The 19,239-nt window shown below is 40.6% G+C and overlaps 3 protein-coding genes across 4 annotated transcripts; all 3 read left to right on the top strand.

The window, feature by feature from the left end:
• The first annotated feature begins 23 nt into the window (after positions 1-23).
• On the top strand, positions 24-2,096 carry LOC125761453 (uncharacterized). The gene is made up of 3 exons (XM_049422595.1): positions 24-119; positions 196-431; positions 496-2,096. Exons 1-3 carry the CDS (start codon positions 101-103, stop codon positions 832-834), a joined length of 594 nt encoding a protein of 197 aa, XP_049278552.1. The 5' UTR covers positions 24-100; the 3' UTR covers positions 835-2,096.
• Positions 2,097-14,626: 12,530 nt separating this feature from the next.
• LOC125761454 (uncharacterized) lies at positions 14,627-17,302 on the top strand. 2 transcript variants are annotated; one of them, XM_049422598.1, is made up of 3 exons: positions 14,627-15,258; positions 15,322-16,571; positions 16,637-17,302. In XM_049422598.1, the coding sequence occupies exons 1-2, from the start codon at positions 15,037-15,039 to the stop codon at positions 15,664-15,666; spliced, it is 567 nt and encodes a 188-aa protein (XP_049278555.1). In that variant the 5' UTR covers positions 14,627-15,036; the 3' UTR covers positions 15,667-16,571; positions 16,637-17,302. The 2 variants fall into 2 exon arrangements, with proteins under 2 accessions (XP_049278555.1, XP_049278554.1); XM_049422597.1 differs by lacking the exon at positions 14,627-15,258 and having other exon boundaries at positions 15,681-16,571.
• Positions 17,303-17,798: 496 nt separating this feature from the next.
• Positions 17,799-18,735, top strand: LOC125761455 (uncharacterized). Its single transcript, XM_049422599.1, has 2 exons — positions 17,799-18,238; positions 18,317-18,735. The coding sequence occupies exons 1-2, from the start codon at positions 18,014-18,016 to the stop codon at positions 18,659-18,661; spliced, it is 570 nt and encodes a 189-aa protein (XP_049278556.1). The 5' UTR covers positions 17,799-18,013; the 3' UTR covers positions 18,662-18,735.
• The last annotated feature ends 504 nt before the right edge of the window (positions 18,736-19,239 follow it).

Below are 19,239 nucleotides of genomic sequence, written 5' to 3'. Positions count from 1 at the left end.
TGATGACTTCAGTTTGTGATGCTGCGTGCAATGTCGAGATGAACGATAAAGCGGGAAGCAACAACAAGCGATCTTGTTCGTCCCTAGTGACGCAACTAGTATGTGCCATAGTGATAAATGTAGGTTTTTGGCAAATTTCATAATAGTTTAGGTTCTGTGCTGGGTAACGATAGTTGAACGAATTCGTTTGTGTAGACAGCATGTTTTATAGATCAACAAATATTTTACCAACAAACATTCTCTGCGCACTGTTGATGCTGACACTGGGTGTTCACACATCTACGGTCTATGTGATGTATGAACGATTCCAGCAAGTAAATGGAACCGACGTAATCGATGCAACCAACTTACGCATACGCAAATACAACCGAACACTAACCGTATTTAATGGAACATTCGAATTGCACAGAAATTTGAATGATGATTATGCCGTGAGTATTTAAAAAACAAGAGGAAAAATATTTCCAAAACGTAACGTATTATTTCGTGTTGCAGTTTTCCGGTTATATGTCGTACAGCACGCTGGGCAACAATCAATTCGTCCGTTCGCCATTCCGCATACCCGCGCAGAAGGTGTGCACATTCCTAAACACGACGTATCGTGACTATCGGGAGTTTTATCGCAATATGACCAACTTTCCCGATGTGGGAACATGTCCCTTTCCGAAGCAGCAGTATTACATCAAGAACAAGGTGCTCGATTCTAAGATTATCAACAATTACTTCCAGCCAGGCCTGTGGAAGATAGAGCTTGTGCTGCTAACGGTGATTGATGAGCGAGTTGTATTTGTTTCCGAAGTACTTTTTAAAGTTACACGAGACGCCATCTTTTAGTACGCTCGTCCGAACATCTAGATTGAAATATTTCACAACCTCATAAATATTGTTTTTTCGTAGATGGTAAATGGCATAACTCATAAATAAAGTGGCTAACAATTTTAGAGAGAACAAGGGAATCAATTCGGGAGAGCATTATGACAACATCAGCCTAGGATGATGAATTGTTTATCCACCGAATAAACTACTAGTACTTACCTAAAAAATCTTACAAAACCCAAAGTTACCCAAATGGCTTGACTCTGTCAAGTTCATTTATGAAAGTTTCCATAGGAGGGAAGACAGGTCTTTTATCACAGACTAGCTTTAGATGTTTCTTTTTCTTCTTCTTCTTCTTCTTCTTCTTCTTCTTCTTCTTCTTCTTCATCTTCTTCTTCTTCTTCATCTTCTTCTTCTTTTTCATCTTCTTCTTTTTCTTTACTACGTCGACGTATAGTCCGTTGTTACGGACGCGACAAAATTCACAAGCGTACGCGTAAGAAAATTCGATCTATCGTAAGAAAGAAAAAGATTCACTTTCACCAGGCAGGAGGCATGCAAGATTAATCAATAGCTGGCATTGAAAAATGTTACATAGGGTTTGGATTAGACCAAAATAGATAAGAACATTGGAAAGGTTTGTTCTACGGCAATTAAATCACGCGTTGCGTAGGTCAAGCGAAGGAGGTCTAAAATGGAAAATAGAATAACCGACTCGAGTGCGTTCAACTCAGGGTAAGGAACGCATGTGCAGCACAATGACCTGCTTTCAATAGCATAAACATTTAATAACTAAAAAGGTTTAGGATAGAGCACCAAAACAGAACTTAGCCATGTGTTTATTTAGGATGAAACCAAAAGAAAATAGGGAAAGATCAACGCGATCTAACGCCACCGCGTTGCGGTAGGCAAGCAAGTAATAAACACATCACAAGGATTGGCTTGTTCGAGCCTTGATATTTTAAACAATCGACTACCCGAAATAGTTAGGCATAGGGCATCTCGCAATGCTAATATCGGTAAGGCTCCGACGCGAGTAAAACGGCATCCATCTACGAACGAGAGGAAAACAAATAGCGATAAGCGCCATACGCCCGCAAGCCGTAGCATATGGCAGGCAATAATAAACTTGCACTTGATCCTTAAAACAATTCCATCGGGTAGCCGCTTGCATCTGAGTAACGTACGCACAGTAGCGGTAAGGAAACACGCGCCTATGCGCTCGGTGCAATTAACTAAACAAGGCCGAATCGGATCGCATTACAGAATCCTAAACTAACATTAGGAGGTAAACTAGGAATTTACCCTTACGTTCTTGAAACTAACACACACTTACTGCGTGTAGAATAAGAACTAATACCATTAAACTTTGTTAGTATATAAGCTGGATAATTTTCAATAAAACTTCACTTGTTATCCGAACTTGGAACCTACGAGTCTTTTCTGTAGGCGATTCGAGCGGCACTCCACATTAGGAATTGATATTGAGTTTTCAATACACAGCCTACTGTCAGAACTGCTCAATCGCCGATCTACGGAAAATAGCCTATCAACGGCAAAAGAAACTTGCGCAAGAAGTTTCCAGTTGACTATCCTTCGCGTAGTCAACTTAATACGGCGGACCGTAGTCCGATTTGTTCCCGTCAGCAACAAATGGTGGCTCCAGAGAGGAGTTTGCAATAGCTTGCGCGAAATTGCATTCTCTGTGACCGAATCACGTAAGAAAGGTGTGCTGTCGCCAAAAGAACAGCAATATAGTTCTGTGTATCAAGTGACTAGTGAAGACGGCTAAAAAGTGATTAAGCGTCGCAACAATCTAAGTCAGTAGAAGAGCAGAACTTTCAGTAAGGCAGTTACAAGTGACGTTAAAACTGATGGTGAAAAATTGATAAGAAGTTTTCAGTTATTTAGTTACTAAACGAACGAAAGAAATCGTTCATAAACACTATACTTAAACTTCTACTATCGTGAAAAGTGAGTAATATACGGGCAAAGGTGTCAAGTTCAGACTCAGCATTCGCGGTTTTATCATTCACCATCACACAACGATTCCAGCCGGGGCATCAAAGGAAGGTAAAAAACGATCCGATAAAAGAGGGTAAGTAAAACCATCCTTATTAATAAGCACGGCAAGGAAATCATTGATTCGTCCAAAATGCCTTACAAATTCACAACAAATACAAACGGCAGGTGCCGACTTTGTTATAAGGTGGATACCTCTGAAGAAACAATGGTCACATGTTCGGAGTGTGACCGATGGTTTCACCTGGAATGTGTCAAATTGACACAGAAACCATTGCCAGAGGAATGCTGGCTATGTGGCAAGTGCCAACAGATTAAGAACGAGCTTAATCGACAAAAGGGTGAGATCAAGACTTTCGCAGAAAGCGAAATAAATAACCCAGAAGGAAGTTTGGGGAAGAAACAAAGCTTCGAAGAAATTGTATCACAAATAATAGTTAGCCAACAACAGCAAACGAAGGAGTTCGTTAAGCTACTGGCAACTAACGGTGGTGAATCCACCCAGATAGGGATCCTGATCAAGAGACAGGCCTTGATGCAATTACCCAAATTCGATGGCAACCCTAAGGAATGGCCCAACTTCAAGAAAACGTTTGACGACACGTCCAAAGAAGGACAATTTTCTAACCTAGAAAACTTGAATCGTCTCAAACAGGTTTTACAAGGAACAGCTTATAAAAGTGTTCAACAATTGATGATGGAGGCCGAAAATGTTCCCGAGATAATAAAACGTTTAAATGAGACTTTCGGGAGACCAGATTTAGTATACCTGGAGTTGCTAAACGATCTTCAAAAAATACGAAAGGAATCTAAAAACGTGGTCTCGGAAATGACGAGTGCTTTGGAGAACCTCGTCAAAATTGTACACCTGATGGAAAGACCGACATACCTAAATGACCATAGATTAGTTATGGATTTAACGGCCAAGTTACCGCATCACATTCAAGTGAAAAGAGCGGAACATATGGCGGCTGCATCGTCATCACTAGACGTGCAGAACTTAGAAGAATTATGTCGGTGGCTCAAACCCTACGCCAAGACGGCGGAAATGATGAGCACGATTAGTCTTCATACTCAAAAGGGGCATGTTAATTTACATGATCAGGGTACTTCGCAGAAACAAGCCTCAATTCAAAAAGGAAAAGTTGTCAAACAGGCTAAAAAGATAACTAAAGGTTGTCTAATATGTAGCAAGCCGCATAAGACGGTTAAATGCTTCGCACTGGTAAAGCGAATTCCATCACAGCGAGGGAAAATAGCAAATGAAAATCAATTGTGTTTTGGATGCTTGACATCAAACAAACATACAATCAAGGATTGTAGATTCGCTAAGCCATGTGGAATCACCGGGTGCAAGGATAAGCATCACAAGATGCTTCATGTAAGACAAGTTGTTCCAATCCAACCGGAGCAGATAAATAACCACCACGAGGTGGAAGGAACATGTGAAACTTACTATCAAATATTACCGGTAAGATTGATTAATGGAAATAAATCCATTAATACTTATGCATTTTTGGACCCTGGATCATCATTGACAATGATAGATGCGAATGTCGCTCGACAATTGAATTTAACCGGGCCAAAAACACCGCTTCAGCTCACATGGGCACAAGGCATAGAAACGGTTCATGAAGCTAGCCAAAAAGTCCAATTGGTCATCAAAGGTGCAACGAAAAGAGGTTTTCGTTTAAAGGACGTAAGAACAATTAGAGAATTAAAATTGCCAGTCCAATCGCTATGTTACGATGAGATGAGTCAGAAATATCGCCACTTAAAAAAGTTACCAATTGAAAGTTTTGAAAACGTTCGTCCAACAATTTTGATAGGACTGAACAATAATCATTTATTAATGGGGATTAAACATCGATATGGCAAACCTGAAGAACCAATTGGAATGAAAACAAGACTAGGTTGGTTAGTCTCTGGGAAATTAGGTAGCAATGAATTGTTACAGCAAGATCACGCCATGATAGTCCAAGAAAAAGATAGCATGCGTGAAACGATGCATAAAGACGGACAGATAAGATCCGCTCAAGTAAAAACTGCAATAGGTACATACTGCAGACCCGCTACTGGGATAGCGTTTTTGGGCGCTTATAACGAAAAAGAGGTTATAAAGCAAGAAGGTAAGGAGTCGAAAAAAGAATCGATTTCATTAGATAAAAATATCAATGGGGTCCACGCAGAAGACACTATCACAGAAAAAAGTGATCAATTGCCAATAAAGCGTAAGGTAAAGAAACATCAAATAAAACCTTGCGCAAGGAACGCTAAGATCCTAAGGGCTAACACAAAAGATGTCACGGCTGCAAAGGAAGCAAACGAGCGTTTAAAAATATACCAATCGAATACTGCTAATACTCGTTGGGGAAAATATAATACGTGGAACCTGGTAATAATGATGTTGCTTTTCATTTCAGCAAGAGCCTTCGGGAGTCCGGCAAACGGTCTAATTGCATATGACTGTGCAAACGATAATATCAACATAACGAGTTATTCGCTCACAAAAGTAGCTTCTTGTATGCCTCAATTCAAGAATATAACAACAGTAGAGACCAGAATACAAGTATTACAAAGAAGTCCAAAGACAGTAACTCACGTTCACCAATGTAAGGTAATAATCAAGAGAACGATTAAGCATTGCGGAGCTTGGTCTCACACATCAGAATATGAAAAAGGGTTTGCATATATTATAAAGGAATTCACCCCAGGAGCATGTAAACATGACCAAACGTTAGGTGAGGTTTCACTCTCTCTCAATCACAAGGTTAGGGAAGTACGACGCAATCAAACTACAAGAGGGCAAACGTTAGTCATCGGCAGTGTCAAGGGCTCAGCGTGCGTCGGAGGACTCTACACGACGCCATCTGGTAGATGGGAAAACGCGTTGGTGTATTACGAGTACGAGATCAGCATGTTCGACTATACGGCAACGGTTGACATCGAAGAAGACCAAATAATACTGCGAAATGGCGTTGTATGTCCGTATAGTGTTGGTTGGTGTTTGGATTCCGAGTACGGTTACCTCACCTGGGAGGTAAATCATCAAAAACTGTGCGAGAGAACTGAGTTCGAAATCATCTACGAGGGTACGGTCAACAAGACGTTCGGCAACGACGGGATTGCTAATACGAATGCTGTGTATACCTTACTGACAAACGAGCAAATGTTTTCCATAAGGGCTCGCGATGTGAAGCAAATCTGCGGCTTCAACAGCTATAAAACGGACCATCCGAGGATATTCATACTTGAGTTAAACGGTTATCAATCGCCGTTTAAACGCAAGGCGGTAAATGGGAGAAACCTGGATCTCTTTACCTACTTCAACTCCAAAATAACTTTAGTGGAAAGTTACCTCGGGCAAAAGCTGAACGACGTCTACACAACGGTGATGACGGAATTGTGCAAAGTCGACAAGGCGCTTCTAGAAACAAAGCTAACGCTAGCTCGTCTGAATCCTAGCGAATTCGTTTCTAATTTGATTAAACGACCTGGGCACACGGCGGTAGTTGCCGCAGAAATATTGTACATCATTGAATGCAAACCGGTGTTCGTCACCTATGAGAAAAGAGATGAATGCTATCAGGAAGTTCCGGTAAAATACAACAATCGCTCGATGTTCATAGCGCCAGTAACTAGAATGTTACAACTGAAAGGCACCCAAATAGTTTGCTCGCCAATTCTTCCCGCGAAATTCAACATCGGAGGAAGATGGTATACAACAGATCAAGGGCTACGAGAGACGACGGCACCGCAAGAGTTAACGACAGACATCATAACAAGCTGGTCCTACACTCCACTACCAAGTTTGATGAAAAGTGGTGTATATGACTATGAAAGTCTACAACAAATGAAGGACATGGTGTATGAACAAAGCAATAAGAGGATCGCCTCTTCGGTCATACACAAGATGATATCTGGTCAGCATCCAAACCTTCAAGGCTTCACGTTTGATACTCTAATTCCTGAGAATATCATTCACGGCGCGTTCGATAAATACTGGTCTAAGTTCGTATCATGGTCAACGTGGCTGGGCAACGTCACGTCTACGGCAATTGGCATCTACATGTTCACTCGAGTCGTTAAATTCATCATTGACACCGTAATTCATGGTAGAATCCTGTACGACATCTATGGCATCGGCTGGCAGCTCTTAGCCGCATTTTGGGATTCGTTGACGAATCTGTTATCGCATCGAAACCATATGATGAAAAAGCGATATGAAAACGAATCACCAGAAGTCGTCACAATCAACGAGAACGACGAAGAAGAAACTCAGGTACCACGTCTTCCAAACACCAAAACCAAACTATACCCCAACATATGCGCCATCGATAGTCCTCAATAGCAGCGTCATCATAGCAACGACATCCTACAAGTATGCCCACTCTTCAACTCATCAGCTAAAGCAGCAACATGCGTCCAATTCAGGTATCAATTCAATAAGAGTGAAACTAAGTAGGAATAATGTCGCGAAATTTGGTAAAACTAACAGGTAGTTTTACCAGGGGTGGAATGTTACGGACGCGACAAAATTCACAAGCGTACGCGTAAGAAAATTCGATCTATCGTAAGAAAGAAAAAGATTCACTTTCACCAGGCAGGAGGCATGCAAGATTAATCAATAGCTGGCATTGAAAAATGTTACATAGGGTTTGGATTAGACCAAAATAGATAAGAACATTGGAAAGGTTTGTTCTACGGCAATTAAATCACGCGTTGCGTAGGTCAAGCGAAGGAGGTCTAAAATGGAAAATAGAATAACCGACTCGAGTGCGTTCAACTCAGGGTAAGGAACGCATGTGCAGCACAATGACCTGCTTTCAATAGCATAAACATTTAATAACTAAAAAGGTTTAGGATAGAGCACCAAAACAGAACTTAGCCATGTGTTTATTTAGGATGAAACCAAAAGAAAATAGGGAAAGATCAACGCGATCTAACGCCACCGCGTTGCGGTAGGCAAGCAAGTAATAAACACATCACAAGGATTGGCTTGTTCGAGCCTTGATATTTTAAACAATCGACTACCCGAAATAGTTAGGCATAGGGCATCTCGCAATGCTAATATCGGTAAGGCTCCGACGCGAGTAAAACGGCATCCATCTACGAACGAGAGGAAAACAAATAGCGATAAGCGCCATACGCCCGCAAGCCGTAGCATATGGCAGGCAATAATAAACTTGCACTTGATCCTTAAAACAATTCCATCGGGTAGCCGCTTGCATCTGAGTAACGTACGCACAGTAGCGGTAAGGAAACACGCGCCTATGCGCTCGGTGCAATTAACTAAACAAGGCCGAATCGGATCGCATTACAGAATCCTAAACTAACATTAGGAGGTAAACTAGGAATTTACCCTTACGTTCTTGAAACTAACACACACTTACTGCGTGTAGAATAAGAACTAATACCATTAAACTTTGTTAGTATATAAGCTGGATAATTTTCAATAAAACTTCACTTGTTATCCGAACTTGGAACCTACGAGTCTTTTCTGTAGGCGATTCGAGCGGCACTCCACATTAGGAATTGATATTGAGTTTTCAATACACAGCCTACTGTCAGAACTGCTCAATCGCCGATCTACGGAAAATAGCCTATCAACGGCAAAAGAAACTTGCGCAAGAAGTTTCCAGTTGACTATCCTTCGCGTAGTCAACTTAATACGGCGGACCGTAGTCCGATTTGTTCCCGTCAGCAACAAATGGTGGCTCCAGAGAGGAGTTTGCAATAGCTTGCGCGAAATTGCATTCTCTGTGACCGAATCACGTAAGAAAGGTGTGCTGTCGCCAAAAGAACAGCAATATAGTTCTGTGTATCAAGTGACTAGTGAAGACGGCTAAAAAGTGATTAAGCGTCGCAACAATCTAAGTCAGTAGAAGAGCAGAACTTTCAGTAAGGCAGTTACAAGTGACGTTAAAACTGATGGTGAAAAATTGATAAGAAGTTTTCAGTTATTTAGTTACTAAACGAACGAAAGAAATCGTTCATAAACACTATACTTAAACTTCTACTATCGTGAAAAGTGAGTAATATACGGGCAAAGGTGTCAAGTTCAGACTCAGCATTCGCGGTTTTATCATTCACCATCACACAACGATTCCAGCCGGGGCATCAAAGGAAGGTAAAAAACGATCCGATAAAAGAGGGTAAGTAAAACCATCCTTATTAATAAGCACGGCAAGGAAATCATTGATTCGTCCAAAATGCCTTACAAATTCACAACAAATACAAACGGCAGGTGCCGACTTTGTTATAAGGTGGATACCTCTGAAGAAACAATGGTCACATGTTCGGAGTGTGACCGATGGTTTCACCTGGAATGTGTCAAATTGACACAGAAACCATTGCCAGAGGAATGCTGGCTATGTGGCAAGTGCCAACAGATTAAGAACGAGCTTAATCGACAAAAGGGTGAGATCAAGACTTTCGCAGAAAGCGAAATAAATAACCCAGAAGGAAGTTTGGGGAAGAAACAAAGCTTCGAAGAAATTGTATCACAAATAATAGTTAGCCAACAACAGCAAACGAAGGAGTTCGTTAAGCTACTGGCAACTAACGGTGGTGAATCCACCCAGATAGGGATCCTGATCAAGAGACAGGCCTTGATGCAATTACCCAAATTCGATGGCAACCCTAAGGAATGGCCCAACTTCAAGAAAACGTTTGACGACACGTCCAAAGAAGGACAATTTTCTAACCTAGAAAACTTGAATCGTCTCAAACAGGTTTTACAAGGAACAGCTTATAAAAGTGTTCAACAATTGATGATGGAGGCCGAAAATGTTCCCGAGATAATAAAACGTTTAAATGAGACTTTCGGGAGACCAGATTTAGTATACCTGGAGTTGCTAAACGATCTTCAAAAAATACGAAAGGAATCTAAAAACGTGGTCTCGGAAATGACGAGTGCTTTGGAGAACCTCGTCAAAATTGTACACCTGATGGAAAGACCGACATACCTAAATGACCATAGATTAGTTATGGATTTAACGGCCAAGTTACCGCATCACATTCAAGTGAAAAGAGCGGAACATATGGCGGCTGCATCGTCATCACTAGACGTGCAGAACTTAGAAGAATTATGTCGGTGGCTCAAACCCTACGCCAAGACGGCGGAAATGATGAGCACGATTAGTCTTCATACTCAAAAGGGGCATGTTAATTTACATGATCAGGGTACTTCGCAGAAACAAGCCTCAATTCAAAAAGGAAAAGTTGTCAAACAGGCTAAAAAGATAACTAAAGGTTGTCTAATATGTAGCAAGCCGCATAAGACGGTTAAATGCTTCGCACTGGTAAAGCGAATTCCATCACAGCGAGGGAAAATAGCAAATGAAAATCAATTGTGTTTTGGATGCTTGACATCAAACAAACATACAATCAAGGATTGTAGATTCGCTAAGCCATGTGGAATCACCGGGTGCAAGGATAAGCATCACAAGATGCTTCATGTAAGACAAGTTGTTCCAATCCAACCGGAGCAGATAAATAACCACCACGAGGTGGAAGGAACATGTGAAACTTACTATCAAATATTACCGGTAAGATTGATTAATGGAAATAAATCCATTAATACTTATGCATTTTTGGACCCTGGATCATCATTGACAATGATAGATGCGAATGTCGCTCGACAATTGAATTTAACCGGGCCAAAAACACCGCTTCAGCTCACATGGGCACAAGGCATAGAAACGGTTCATGAAGCTAGCCAAAAAGTCCAATTGGTCATCAAAGGTGCAACGAAAAGAGGTTTTCGTTTAAAGGACGTAAGAACAATTAGAGAATTAAAATTGCCAGTCCAATCGCTATGTTACGATGAGATGAGTCAGAAATATCGCCACTTAAAAAAGTTACCAATTGAAAGTTTTGAAAACGTTCGTCCAACAATTTTGATAGGACTGAACAATAATCATTTATTAATGGGGATTAAACATCGATATGGCAAACCTGAAGAACCAATTGGAATGAAAACAAGACTAGGTTGGTTAGTCTATGGGAAATTAGGTAGCAATGAATTGTTACAGCAAGATCACGCCATGATAGTCCAAGAAAAAGATAGCATGCGTGAAACGATGCATAAAGACGGACAGATAAGATCCGCTCAAGTAAAAACTGCAATAGGTACATACTGCAGACCCGCTACTGGGATAGCGTTTTTGGGCGCTTATAACGAAAAAGAGGTTATAAAGCAAGAAGGTAAGGAGTCGAAAAAAGAATCGATTTCATTAGATAAAAATATCAATGGGGTCCACGCAGAAGACACTATCACAGAAAAAAGTGATCAATTGCCAATAAAGCGTAAGGTAAAGAAACATCAAATAAAACCTTGCGCAAGGAACGCTAAGATCCTAAGGGCTAACACAAAAGATGTCACGGCTGCAAAGGAAGCAAACGAGCGTTTAAAAATATACCAATCGAATACTGCTAATACTCGTTGGGGAAAATATAATACGTGGAACCTGGTAATAATGATGTTGCTTTTCATTTCAGCAAGAGCCTTCGGGAGTCCGGCAAACGGTCTAATTGCATATGACTGTGCAAACGATAATATCAACATAACGAGTTATTCGCTCACAAAAGTAGCTTCTTGTATGCCTCAATTCAAGAATATAACAACAGTAGAGACCAGAATACAAGTATTACAAAGAAGTCCAAAGACAGTAACTCACGTTCACCAATGTAAGGTAATAATCAAGAGAACGATTAAGCATTGCGGAGCTTGGTCTCACACATCAGAATATGAAAAAGGGTTTGCATATATTATAAAGGAATTCACCCCAGGAGCATGTAAACATGACCAAACGTTAGGTGAGGTTTCACTCTCTCTCAATCACAAGGTTAGGGAAGTACGACGCAATCAAACTACAAGAGGGCAAACGTTAGTCATCGGCAGTGTCAAGGGCTCAGCGTGCGTCGGAGGACTCTACACGACGCCATCTGGTAGATGGGAAAACGCGTTGGTGTATTACGAGTACGAGATCAGCATGTTCGACTATACGGCAACGGTTGACATCGAAGAAGACCAAATAATACTGCGAAATGGCGTTGTATGTCCGTATAGTGTTGGTTGGTGTTTGGATTCCGAGTACGGTTACCTCACCTGGGAGGTAAATCATCAAAAACTGTGCGAGAGAACTGAGTTCGAAATCATCTACGAGGGTACGGTCAACAAGACGTTCGGCAACGACGGGATTGCTAATACGAATGCTGTGTATACCTTACTGACAAACGAGCAAATGTTTTCCATAAGGGCTCGCGATGTGAAGCAAATCTGCGGCTTCAACAGCTATAAAACGGACCATCCGAGGATATTCATACTTGAGTTAAACGGTTATCAATCGCCGTTTAAACGCAAGGCGGTAAATGGGAGAAACCTGGATCTCTTTACCTACTTCAACTCCAAAATAACTTTAGTGGAAAGTTACCTCGGGCAAAAGCTGAACGACGTCTACACAACGGTGATGACGGAATTGTGCAAAGTCGACAAGGCGCTTCTAGAAACAAAGCTAACGCTAGCTCGTCTGAATCCTAGCGAATTCGTTTCTAATTTGATTAAACGACCTGGGCACACGGCGGTAGTTGCCGCAGAAATATTGTACATCATTGAATGCAAACCGGTGTTCGTCACCTATGAGAAAAGAGATGAATGCTATCAGGAAGTTCCGGTAAAATACAACAATCGCTCGATGTTCATAGCGCCAGTAACTAGAATGTTACAACTGAAAGGCACCCAAATAGTTTGCTCGCCAATTCTTCCCGCGAAATTCAACATCGGAGGAAGATGGTATACAACAGATCAAGGGCTACGAGAGACGACGGCACCGCAAGAGTTAACGACAGACATCATAACAAGCTGGTCCTACACTCCACTACCAAGTTTGATGAAAAGTGGTGTATATGACTATGAAAGTCTACAACAAATGAAGGACATGGTGTATGAACAAAGCAATAAGAGGATCGCCTCTTCGGTCATACACAAGATGATATCTGGTCAGCATCCAAACCTTCAAGGCTTCACGTTTGATACTCTAATTCCTGAGAATATCATTCACGGCGCGTTCGATAAATACTGGTCTAAGTTCGTATCATGGTCAACGTGGCTGGGCAACGTCACGTCTACGGCAATTGGCATCTACATGTTCACTCGAGTCGTTAAATTCATCATTGACACCGTAATTCATGGTAGAATCCTGTACGACATCTATGGCATCGGCTGGCAGCTCTTAGCCGCATTTTGGGATTCGTTGACGAATCTGTTATCGCATCGAAACCATATGATGAAAAAGCGATATGAAAACGAATCACCAGAAGTCGTCACAATCAACGAGAACGACGAAGAAGAAACTCAGGTACCACGTCTTCCAAACACCAAAACCAAACTATACCCCAACATATGCGCCATCGATAGTCCTCAATAGCAGCGTCATCATAGCAACGACATCCTACAAGTATGCCCACTCTTCAACTCATCAGCTAAAGCAGCAACATGCGTCCAATTCAGGTATCAATTCAATAAGAGTGAAACTAAGTAGGAATAATGTCGCGAAATTTGGTAAAACTAACAGGTAGTTTTACCAGGGGTGGAATGTTACGGACGCGACAAAATTCACAAGCGTACGCGTAAGAAAATTCGATCTATCGTAAGAAAGAAAAAGATTCACTTTCACCAGGCAGGAGGCATGCAAGATTAATCAATAGCTGGCATTGAAAAATGTTACATAGGGTTTGGATTAGACCAAAATAGATAAGAACATTGGAAAGGTTTGTTCTACGGCAATTAAATCACGCGTTGCGTAGGTCAAGCGAAGGAGGTCTAAAATGGAAAATAGAATAACCGACTCGAGTGCGTTCAACTCAGGGTAAGGAACGCATGTGCAGCACAATGACCTGCTTTCAATAGCATAAACATTTAATAACTAAAAAGGTTTAGGATAGAGCACCAAAACAGAACTTAGCCATGTGTTTATTTAGGATGAAACCAAAAGAAAATAGGGAAAGATCAACGCGATCTAACGCCACCGCGTTGCGGTAGGCAAGCAAGTAATAAACACATCACAAGGATTGGCTTGTTCGAGCCTTGATATTTTAAACAATCGACTACCCGAAATAGTTAGGCATAGGGCATCTCGCAATGCTAATATCGGTAAGGCTCCGACGCGAGTAAAACGGCATCCATCTACGAACGAGAGGAAAACAAATAGCGATAAGCGCCATACGCCCGCAAGCCGTAGCATATGGCAGGCAATAATAAACTTGCACTTGATCCTTAAAACAATTCCATCGGGTAGCCGCTTGCATCTGAGTAACGTACGCACAGTAGCGGTAAGGAAACACGCGCCTATGCGCTCGGTGCAATTAACTAAACAAGGCCGAATCGGATCGCATTACAGAATCCTAAACTAACATTAGGAGGTAAACTAGGAATTTACCCTTACGTTCTTGAAACTAACACACACTTACTGCGTGTAGAATAAGAACTAATACCATTAAACTTTGTTAGTATATAAGCTGGATAATTTTCAATAAAACTTCACTTGTTATCCGAACTTGGAACCTACGAGTCTTTTCTGTAGGCGATTCGAGCGGCACTCCACATTAGGAATTGATATTGAGTTTTCAATACACAGCCTACTGTCAGAACTGCTCAATCGCCGATCTACGGAAAATAGCCTATCAACGGCAAAAGAAACTTGCGCAAGAAGTTTCCAGTTGACTATCCTTCGCGTAGTCAACTTAATACGGCGGACCGTAGTCCGATTTGTTCCCGTCAGCAACATCCGTCCTTGCTACTGAGCAACGTTCCAGATAGGATTTGATGCACGATCCTGTCGTGTGAAACCGGCACCGGAACAGTACAAATTCCGTGCTGTACAATGATACTCAATCGTGTAAATCGCTTGATTGTGTTGCCTGAGTTCTATCAAAAAACATTATCAGTTCGCTTACAACTGAATCATGTCAGTTGTAATTATAATTGTAATCATGTATTAACGAAATCTGCAACCGCGATCATCCGCGATGATGGAATACACGTAATTGATTAACCGATAACTTCATTAACAAGAGCATTTTGGGTGTAGTGTAGTAGTAGTACAACACACCACTTAATACATATAACACCTTTTTTATGGCGTTTGTCTTTTCACTCTGCAAAGTGCTTTCCAAGTAAATCCAACACAAAACATTATGCGGTCGATTCTGCTAACAATACCATTCACCGTTGCACTGTTCCTGATTGATCCTGGTGACGGTTTACTACGCGTAATTCTAGACTTTGATCGATGGGAAGTTAATAATGGTTCAGCGTTCTTCAACATGGAAAAATTTCGAATACGTAAGTTTAACCGAACGCTTTCGGTGATGAACGGTACGGGAGTGCTGCTAGTCGATCTGGACAATCGTTACACGGTAATTTGCGAGAGACGAATCCTTTTACTACCGTAGAAATGTATAACTTCTCTCCTTTTCCAGTATGGAGTACACTTTGCACGTAGTGCCCAGGGTAACAATCAGTTCAATGCGTACCCAATGAAGCTAGCAGCGAAACCGTTCTGCGACTTTATCAATACGTACTATCGTGAATATCAGCATCTGTTTCTGAAGTATACCAACCTACCGCCTGTGACGGCTGAAGGATTATGTCCATTCCCGAAAGGGACTTACTGGGCGAAGGATGCGTACATTGACTCGTCCGTCATACCAGTGGTCGTGCCGGAAGGACTGTGGCGCTGTACTACCGATCTTGTCGATACGGTTACCGGGGAGCTTGTGGCCCGTGGGTCGATGTACGTTAGATTAAGTAAAGAACTAATGTAGAATAAATCAGCAGGGAAATACTTTGCAATAATGAGTTTATGAGTTCAGAATTCAGTATCAAAATACAATTCGGATTGTTCCCTTACCAAGAACCGACTATCAGGCTACGTTTTAAAAATAAATCAAATCAAACAGTTATGGCGGACATAAGACCTAATACGTCGTCAGCGCCAAGAAGGAGAAAGTTAATAAATTGAAACAAAATACAACATCCATCACAAATGGAAAATCAATGTGCAGTTTGTGAATAATCATGACTATTTAAGCTACACTCAAAGTCCACACAAATTGCATGCATTGCATTATTTGACAAATTGTTTGTTTGAATCTTTTAATTATATTCTAACAAGTAAATAAGAGATCCCAACTCCGCCTAACATGATCATTAAAGCCATGTAATTAAGTCCCAGTACATTGATAATACTCTTGTATGAAAACAATTTTGCAAAAGTCTCGTACTGTTATTTCGAATTGTATTTTTAGTTTTATCTATACGTTAGAAAACATTGTCTAAGTGCCATTAATTGTGGGTCAGATTTATAAACATTGTTGCTACTATTTCGTTGCAACTGTTAGTGATCACGCAAATAACAATATCCGTACAACTTCACATCCAATAAAAGGAACATATTATAATGAATACATAGTCAGTAGTGTTCCCGAAAAGCATCGCGACCATGAGAATCACCTTGTACCTAAACGCACTGGCATTTGTCCTGCTGTTCTTCACGTTGAAACGATGTGATGGACTGATAAAAGTCATAATCGATTTTGATCGTTGGGAATTGTTTAATGGGACGGATTTATTCAACATGGAAATGATTCGTGTGCGAAAATACAACCGGACGATGTCGGTCCTGAACGGTACGGGAGAGTTACTGGCCGATCTGGACGATAAGTATAAGGTATGGATTTTGGCGTTTATATGCACAGCTTCAGGTATAACTAAAATTTCTTCTTGCTCGATCAGTTTGGTTTTAACTTCGCACGTAGTGCCCAAGGCAATAATCAGTATAATGCGTACCCGATGAAGCTTGCGTCACGACCGTTCTGTGAGTTTATAAAAACGTACTACCGAGAGTATCAGCATCTGTTTCTGAAGTTCACCAATCTACCATTTGTACCGGATGAAGGACTGTGCCCGTTTCCCAAGGGAAAATATTGGGTAAAGGATGCGTACGTCGATTCGTCCGTTATACCGGTGGTCGTACCGGAAGGACATTGGAGGGCCTCATCTGATCTACGCATTATCGAAACGAATGAATTGGTATCGACTGGATCTTTGTATGTCAAATTAACGAAGGAAATTGCTTGAAAAAAATGCTTCTTGATTGTCTGTAATATGATCAAATTGCAAAATATAAAACATTGAACATTATAAAGTCGATCAAGATATCTGTTATCAAATGAGAAAGGAAAGAGAAATTTGTGTTAAAGTATTAAAATAAATCAAAATCATTGTTAATGTTTTTAATTTAATATTCGATCCGTTCGAAAGGTCTTGAAACATTCAAACAAAAATATCGTATATTAAAATTAGTCATACTGCAATAAGTTTTGCACAATTGACTAAATTAATGTGCCAATCTCAGGAGAAGTCTTGGCCTACCATTTTCTTTCCTTTCCTTGACTTGATCTACCCGTAGCCGGATAATAAGTCCTGCATTCGGAGGTACGCAGGCCACCGGCCACTTGATTGACACTCTGTACATAAGAAAGGAACGCTTGAAGAAGTGAGCGTTTTAATCCTATAATTGATATCCCAAAACATGTGTGCTGCTTTCTTTTCAGATTATAAATGAATAAAATTAGAGTGAAAATTAGAGAGCCATTCACCTCATTTACAAGTAGAATTAAACACGACAACTAATCGTGAGCTGCCCGGTGGTGTACACGGTAGGACAGGATAAATCCCATCCTGAACTCAAATCCCATTCGAACCTTACCTCCTGCGTCCGTATTGACTGTCTCGATATGGGTATTTATAAGTCAAAGAAAGCAAGAAATGGCAAAGCTAGACCTCAAGAGGTTGTATTGCCACAAAACAAAAAAAAGCCAAACGCAAATTATTTGTTTACTAATAAGGATTGAAGTTAAGTTGTTTAATTATTGTGTTTTTCATGTAACCTTTGAATTAATGATTGTTATGTTTCCGTTTACATCGCACGTTATCCCACAAAAATCACAGGGATACAGGAAACAAGGGGCAAAATATTATCTCAAATAGATCACCACGCTATCATCACGCGAGTGCAATTTAAAGTTCGCTCAAAGCTCACGTTTTAAGGGCAATGTCTGATATAAAACAGAGGCTGTAATTGGCCAATCGTTTACGTGAAAACATATCATGCGGTCATCCATCGCATTGTTGGCAACAGTTGCCATTGCTTTTTTCTTTCTCGATCCGAGTGCAGGACTCATGAAGGTGATCGTAGACTTCGACCGATGGGAGCACATCAACGGTTCGGAAATCTTTAACGTGGAAAAGCTACGCGTAAGAAAGTTCAATCGTACGCTCTCGGTGCTGAACGGTACAGGAGCACTGCTAATTGACCTAAGTGACAAGTACGAGGTATTGTCATTGAATGTTTAAAACGGTATGTTGTTGGGTTTGCATAAATTAATACATCTTCTTTCATATCCTTTCCAGTACGGCCTTAGCTTTGCTCGTAGCGCTCAGGGTAACAATCAGTACGATGCGTACCCGATGAAACTTGCGTCACGACCGTTTTGTGAGTTTATAAAAACCCACTACCATGACTATCAGCATCTATTTCTTAACTTCACCAATCTACCATTCGTACCGGACGAGGGATTGTGTCCATTCCCGAAGGGTGAATATTGGGTGAAGGATGCGTACATTGATTCATCCGTTATACCGATCGTCGTGCCGGAAGGGTTCTGGCGTGCTACGACCGAGCTGCGTATTATCGCGACAGGTGAAATTGTTGCCCGTGGTGAGATGTATGTGAAGCTGACGAAAGAATATGTTTGAGGAGATGTAAGAATTGATACCAGCGGAAATAAACAAATAAATCCCCAAAAGATCTATAAATTTCCTAATTTCCTAAGGCTGAAGCCTTAGTTTTTTTTGAGTAAATTAGCAAAATTTTATAAATTGATTTATTTTAATGCGAATTTGTTGAAATAAGTTTATTTCACTCAAACAATGCTTTAAATAAAATAGCAATAAAAAACAATAAAATTGTTTTTTTAAATTCTAAAAATTCGAAAATTTCCTAAGGCTATGCTGCATGCTTTTATTTTTTTGGGAAATTTTGCAAAAATTTAGAAATTGATTTATTTTAATGCGAATTGGTCGAATTAAGTTTCTTTTCACTCAAATAATGCTTTAAATAAAAAAAAGAGTAAAAAAAAATTAAAAATATAAAAAAATTCTAAAAATTTAAAAATTTGCTAAGGCTCATTTTTGCACCAACTTTTACCTATAACTCGGTCGATATCCAACGAATCGCCAATCTTTAACCTGTGGTCGATAGATGGCACCAATGGCTACATTTTCTGCTTGGACGGCCATGCCCTCAGATCTCTGTGCCAGAAGTTATTCGAGGA

This window comes from Anopheles funestus, chromosome 2RL, assembly GCF_943734845.2.
Source record: "Anopheles funestus chromosome 2RL, idAnoFuneDA-416_04, whole genome shotgun sequence".
In the NCBI taxonomy this organism is placed as follows: Eukaryota; Metazoa; Arthropoda; class Insecta; order Diptera; family Culicidae; genus Anopheles; species Anopheles funestus.
This window is presented reverse-complemented; position numbering and strand designations above follow the sequence as displayed.